This window comes from Oncorhynchus mykiss, chromosome 13, assembly GCF_013265735.2.
Source record: "Oncorhynchus mykiss isolate Arlee chromosome 13, USDA_OmykA_1.1, whole genome shotgun sequence".
NCBI classification, from domain to species: domain Eukaryota; kingdom Metazoa; phylum Chordata; class Actinopteri; order Salmoniformes; family Salmonidae; genus Oncorhynchus; species Oncorhynchus mykiss.
In genome coordinates, this window is record NC_048577.1 from 11,682,872 (window position 1) to 11,689,829 (window position 6,958).

The window sequence follows — 6,958 nt, forward strand, 5'->3', positions numbered from 1 at the left end:
CCTGAACACTCACTCATATACCTTTCATATCAGCCTGCTACTCCTGCAGATGTCCTGAACACTCACTCATATACCTTTCATATCAGCCTGCTGCTCCTGCAGATGTCCTGAACACTCACTCATATACCTTTCATATCAGCCTGCTGCTCCTGCAGATGTCCTGAACACTCACTCATATACCTTTCATATCAGCCTGCTACTCCTGCAGATGTCCTGAACACTCACTCATATACCTTTCATATCAGCCTGCTGCTCCTGCAGATGTCCTGAACACTCACTCATATACCTTTCATATCAGCCTGCTGCTCCTGCAGATGTCCTGAACACTCACTCATATACCTTTCATATCAGCCTGCTACTCCTGCAGATGTCCTGAACACTCACTCATATACCTTTCATATCAGCATGCTGCTCCTGCAGATGTCCTGAACACTCACTTATATACCTTTCATATCAGCCTGCTGCTCCTGCAGATGTCCTGAACACTCACTTATATACCTTTCATATCAGCCTGCTGCTCCTGCAGATGTCCTGAACACTCACTCATATACCTTTCATATCAGCCTGCTGCTCCTGCAGATGTCCTGAACACTCACTCATATACCTTTCATATCAGCCTGCTGCTCCTGCAGATGTCCTGAACACTCACTCATATACCTTTCATATCAGCCTGCTACTCCTGCAGATGTCCTGAACACTCACTCATATACCTTTCATATCAGCCTGCTGCTCCTGCAGATGTCCTGAACACTCACTCCATATACCTTTCATATCAGCCTGCTGCTCCTGCAGATGTCCTGAACACTCACTCATATACCTTTCATATCAGCCTGCTGCTCCTGCAGATGTTCTGAACACTCACTCCATATACCTTTCATATCAGCCTGCTGCTCCTGCAGATGTCCTGAACACTCACTCATATACCTTTCATATCAGCCTGCTGCTCCTGCAGATGTCCTGAACACTCACTCATATACCTTTCATATCAGCCTGCTGCTCCTGCAGATGTCCTGAACACTCACTCATATACCTTTCATATCAGCCTGCTGCTCCTGCAGATGTCCTGAACACTCACTCATATACCTTTCATATCAGCCTGCTGCTCCTGCAGATGTCCTGAACACTCACTCATATACCTTTCATATCAGCCTGCTACTCCTGCAGATGTCCTGAACACTCACTCATATACCTTTCATATCAGCCTGCTGCTCCTGCAGATGTCCTGAACACTCACTCATATACCTTTCATATCAGCCTGCTGCTCCTGCAGATGTCCTGAACACTCACTCATATACCTTTCATATCAGCCTGCTACTCCTGCAGATGTCCTGAACACTCACTCATATACCTTTCATATCAGCCTGCTACGCCTGCAGATGTCCTGAACACTCACTCATATACCTTTCATATCAGCCTGCTACTCCTGCAGATGTCCTGAACACTCACTCATATACCTTTCATATCAGCCTGCTGCTCCTGCAGATGTCCTGAACACTCACTCCATATACCTTTCATATCAGCCTGCTACTCCTGCAGATGTCCTGAACACTCACTCATATACCTTTCATATCAGCCTGCTACTCCTGCAGATGTCCTGAACACTCACTCATATACCTTTCATATCAGCCTGCTACTCCTGCAGATGTCCTGAACACTCACTCATATACCTTTCATATCAGCCTGCTGCTCCTGCAGATGTCCTGAACACTCACTCATATACCTTTCATATCAGCCTGCTACTCCTGCAGATGTCCTGAACACTCACTCATATACCTTTCATATCAGCCTGCTACTCCTGCAGATGTCCTGAACACTCACTCATATACCTTTCATATCAGCCTGCTGCTCCTGCAGATGTCCTGAACACTCACTCATATACCTTTCATATCAGCCTGCTACTCCTGCAGATGTCCTGAACACTCACTCATATACCTTTCATATCAGCCTGCTACTCCTGCAGATGTCCTGAACACTCACTCATATACCTTTCATATCAGCCTGCTGCTCCTGCAGATGTCCTGAACACTCACTCATATACCTTTCATATCAGCCTGCTGCTCCTGCAGATGTTCTGAACACTCACTCATATACCTTTCATATCAGCCTGCTGCTCCTGCAGATGTCCTGAACACTCACTCATATACCTTTCATATCAGCCTGCTGCTCCTGCAGATGTCCTGAACACTCACTCCATATACCTTTCATATCAGCCTGCTACTCCTGCAGATGTCCTGAACACTCACTCATATACCTTTCATATCAGCCTGCTGCTCCTGCAGATGTCCTGACTAGACTTCCTGGTCAGCTCTGAAGCGCCGTCTGGTGTTTAGTTTTATATCACCTAGGGGAGCGTTTCAACATGTACACCTTTGGCCACGTGCTTGATTTTCAATCGACAACATAAGAGCCACTCATAGATCTCCACTTTTGCTCACCTTTTAATTTCCATTCAAATTACACATTTTGAGGTTTATTATAACAGAAAGTATTTATTTATGAATATATAAATGAATAATGGCCTACATATGACTATTGTGTTTCAACCCCTCCTACAAAGGCGCACTTGCATTGGTCTGCTTGCACGTGCGTAAGAACTGGAGGAATATTAAGTGAATGTTGATCTCTCTATGGCTTCCTGTTCTAGCAGTCAAGCCAATCAGCACTCTTACATATCGTGAACAGTACAATTGAAACAAACAAGAAGAGAAACTGTTGACCTACATGGGGGACATAACGGGTATAGCTGTTAATGGGTGTCTGTAGTAAACCAAGATGTGGTGTTTTTGTCACCAGGTTTGTGGACTGTAAAGATTGCGGACGGAAGATGCATCAGATATGTGTTCTTCACTATGACGTCATCTGGCCATCCGGGTAAACGTTCAGCCTAACCTCTGACAGGGTCACAAAATGGTGGGAAGAAGTTCTATTCGATACCAGTTACATGAATGACTCTTTTTCTTTCTCTCACTCTGCAGATTCATCTGTGACAACTGTTTGAAGAAGAGTGGGAAAACACGGAAAGACAACAAGTTTTCTGCAAAACGTACGTCCTCTTTTCCATTGCCTGGCTATAAGCCCCGTCTTAAAGTGCCGATCCGCAGTTGAAACCATAACAAAGCGTTATCCCCGCCCCTGTTTCGGTACAAAGCTGAATGATGAGGCTGGAGAAATGTAACTGCTTTCAAATTCATAGACCAACCTATGGATGCAAGGACTGACCATCCGTGGTATCAAAAATATAGTTTTAATGTAGGCTGTATAGTGTTTGGTTACATTTACTTTGTTTTCAAACATTGGAGTAAAACAGATGATTTGGGGTTCTGATGGGGTACGATGGTTGAACTGAGCTCATGAGCCATTTATTAGTTATATTTTTCAATAATCAATGTGTCCACACTGTATCAATCCTTCCAAGGTCATCATTTGATGTAGCAATGGCTGATTTCCCCTTTAAGAGTATTGGAATACTTAGCCAATTCGTCATGCAATATCAAAAAAGCCAATCTTTTTGAACATCTGTTTAATAGCCTAGTTATTCAAGCTTTACAGAAGCCTTTCTCTCTCTGACAAACCACTTCCATATGGTACATGTCATGGGCTTATGACATCACTGGCATTCACCAATTACCTGCAGTAGCTCTCTCACCCACACATTTGTGGTTTTGCCTCTGGTATTTGTAGTACCAGAGAGCGTGTTTGACCTTTCCATGCACATGGCATTAAGCTAAATTAGACTCTGTCTGCACATTTATTCATACATAAAACATGTCCTGCTGAATGAAGGCTTAGTTTGTGCCCTTTTGGACCAATCTGTGTGTGTGTGTGTGTGTGTGTGTGTGTGTAGGGTTGCAGACGACACGGTTGGGCATGTACATCGAGGACCGGGTGAATAAGTATCTGAAGAGGCAGAACCACCCTGAGGCAGGGGAGGTGTACGTACGAGTGGTGGCCAGCTCTGACAAAACTACAGAGGTCAAACCTGGCATGAAATCCAGGTAGAGACTGAGGAGTGGACACGCACTTGTAGTGCACTACCTAACATTTTAGAGTACTGACGGTATACACATTTATTGCACTACTTTAGTTGTGCAGGCACTGTCACAGCATGTAAGGAAGTCTTGTCTGTACCTCAACATAGTCAATACACTAAATATGTGTCCACGCTCCTGTTTTATTGTTGCCAGTAAACAGTGTGGTCGGCACCCTTGTTTGACTTTGGCTTTGCAGAGAGCCCAAAAGATAAGAATACACCACATAAAACCTGATGATCATATATTCATCTCTTAAATCCCATGTTGTTGAACCTGCATGTTTGAGCAGACTAAACACACTCCCTGTTACTGTCTTCAATGGTCCGTTCATATTTAGCAGAGGCTCCTATCCAGAGTGACTTACAGGATCAGATTAGGGTTAAGCGCCTTGCTCAAGGGCACATCGACCTTTCGTTTAGTGGCCCAAAGTGCTTAACTGCTAGGCTACCTGCCGCCCACTCAGTTTGGCCTCTTTGACACGTGGTTAATGTTCGATGTAGACCGACGCCTGTCTTTCTGTTTTTTCTGGTCAGGTTTGTGGACACCGGGGAGATGTCTGAAACCTTCCCCTACAGAACCAAAGCGCTTTTTGCCTTTGAGGAGATCGACGGCGTGGATGTGTGTTTCTTCGGGATGCACGTTCAGGAGTACGGCTCGGACTGCTCCTTCCCCAACACCAGGTCAGCACCTGTACCCCTACATGGGGCTGGTCCGGGAGTACCTGTACCCCTACATGGGGCTGGTCCGGAGTACCTGTGCCCCCTACATGGGGCTGGTCCGGAGTACCTGTGCCCCCTACATGGGGCTGGTCCGGAGTACCTGTGCCCCCTACATGGGGCTGGTCCGGAGTACCTGTGCCCCCTACATGGGGCTGGTCCGGAGTACCTGTACCCCTACATGGGGCTGGTCCGGAGTACCTGTGCCCCCTACATGGGGCTGGTCCGGGAGCACCTGTACCCCCTACATGGGGCTGGTCCGGGAGTACCTGTGCCCCCTACATGGGGCTGGTCCGGGAGTACCTCTGCCCCCTACATGGGGCTGGTCCGGGAGTACCTGTACCCCCTACATGGGGCTGGTCCGGAGTACCTGTGCCCCCTACATGGGACTGGTCCGGAGTACCTGTACCCCCTACATGGGGCTTGTCCGGAGTACCTGTACCCCCTACATGGGGCTTGTCCGGAGTACCTGTACCCCCTACATGGGGCTGGTCCGGAGTACCTGTACCCCCTACATGGGGCTTGTCCGGAGTACCTGTGCCCCCTACATGGGGCTGGTCCGGAGTACCTGTACCCCCTACATGGGGCTGGTCTGGAGTTCCTGTAATGGGGCACAGGAAATGTGATGTGTTGGTAGACCCTTGATTCAGTAGTAACATATTAAATACATAAATGTATACATTTTTATAAATGTGTTGAAATAATTGATGACGTAATGGAAATGACTAACTGATGACATTTGTTTACTCCTGTGTCTACCTTCCTCCACAGACGGGTTTACATATCTTACCTGGACAGTATTCACTTCTTCAAACCTCGACTGCTAAGGACGGCCGTCTATCATGAGATCCTTATTGGCTACCTGGAGTATGTAAAGAAACTCGGGTAGGTCTTAATAGTACAATGAAATGCATTCATATTGCCGTTTTCTCATGTAAAAGCACTTTACTTGATGGCGGTAACTCCCCACTTGCATTAAATGTCTCCCTACCAAAACAACCAACCGTTGTCTCTTCTCCCTCTCAGCTACTCTCAGGGTCACATCTGGGCGTGCCCCCCCAGCGAGGGGGATGACTACATCTTCCACTGCCACCCTGCCGACCAGAAGATCCCCAAGCCCAAGAGGCTGCAGGAGTGGTACAGGAAGATGCTGGAGAAGGCCTTCGCTGAGAGGATCCTCCATGACTTCAAGGTGATTTAGGATTACGATTATGGTTAGGATTAAGGTAAGGATTAAGGGTTAAAGTTAGATTCCCCCAAGCCCAAGAGGCTGCAGGAGTGGTACAAGAAAATGCTGGATACTGCTTTTGTGGAGAGGATCCTCCACGACTTCAAGGTAGGCCTCTCAATGGCTAACGCCTTTCAGGCCTATCTTGTAGATTTGGTACAGTTGAGTCCCCAGCCAGAGTTGTCTTCTCTGCAACCGGGCCAACCAAGCCTTCAACCTCTAAAGTGTTTTGAGGTTTCTGAATGTATTAATAGGGCTAGAACAGCAACAACCAGCCAAGCAGAAGACTCATATTAGTTGAACATTTGTGTCCATTAGACATTTTAAAGTAATCTTCTTCTCCTATGTTTTTCTCCAGGACATCTTCAAGCAGGCGACAGAGGACTGTCTGACGGGGGCCAACGAGATGCCCTACTTTGAGGGGGACTTCTGGCCCAACGTGCTGGAGGAGAGCATCAAGGAGCTGGAACAGGAGGCGGAAGAGAGGAAGAAGGAGGAGAACGTAGCCTGCTCCGACACACCTGAGGTGGGAGGAGGAGAGACGAGTCATAGGGTAGACCGATGATAGTACTAGAGACATCATTATCAATAGCTAACCTACCTACATGAATACATAACTCCTACCTGTCTAGTCAAATTTGTCTTAATGTTTTTATTAATGTGAAATAATTTGTCGATTGCATAACATGCATGTGGTGAATGTTTGTGCCCTCACTGTCCTGTGTTTAAACATTTGTTAATTTGCCATATTTTTCGAACTCTTTCCTCTTCTCCTTCCCCCTCAGGGCACGCCGGGGGACACGAAGAACGCCAAGAAGAAGAACAGCAAGAAGACCAATAAGAACAAGGGCAGCGTGAGCCGAACCAATAAGAAGAAGCCTGGCATGCCGATTGTAGCCAATGACCTGTCCCAGAAGCTCTACGCCAGCCTCGACAAACACAAAGAGGTATGATGACGTCACCACGCTTGCTTTGAAATGCAT

At 46.9% G+C, this 6,958-nt stretch overlaps 1 protein-coding gene across 5 annotated transcripts in view; it reads left to right on the plus strand.

The window, feature by feature from the left end:
• Positions 1-6,958, plus strand: part of LOC110513526 (CREB-binding protein) — an 82,033-nt gene that overhangs the window by 69,586 nt on the left and 5,489 nt on the right. For all 5 annotated transcript variants that reach the window (XM_036942307.1, XM_036942305.1, XM_036942306.1 and 2 more), the window contains 8 exons: positions 2,794-2,871; positions 2,976-3,043; positions 3,845-3,995; positions 4,565-4,711; positions 5,519-5,632; positions 5,774-5,939; positions 6,334-6,501; positions 6,761-6,922. In XM_036942307.1, the coding sequence (XP_036798202.1) occupies positions 2,794-2,871; positions 2,976-3,043; positions 3,845-3,995; positions 4,565-4,711; positions 5,519-5,632; positions 5,774-5,939; positions 6,334-6,501; positions 6,761-6,922 (1,054 nt within the window). The remainder of the gene's footprint in view (positions 1-2,793; positions 2,872-2,975; positions 3,044-3,844; positions 3,996-4,564; positions 4,712-5,518; positions 5,633-5,773; positions 5,940-6,333; positions 6,502-6,760; positions 6,923-6,958) is intronic.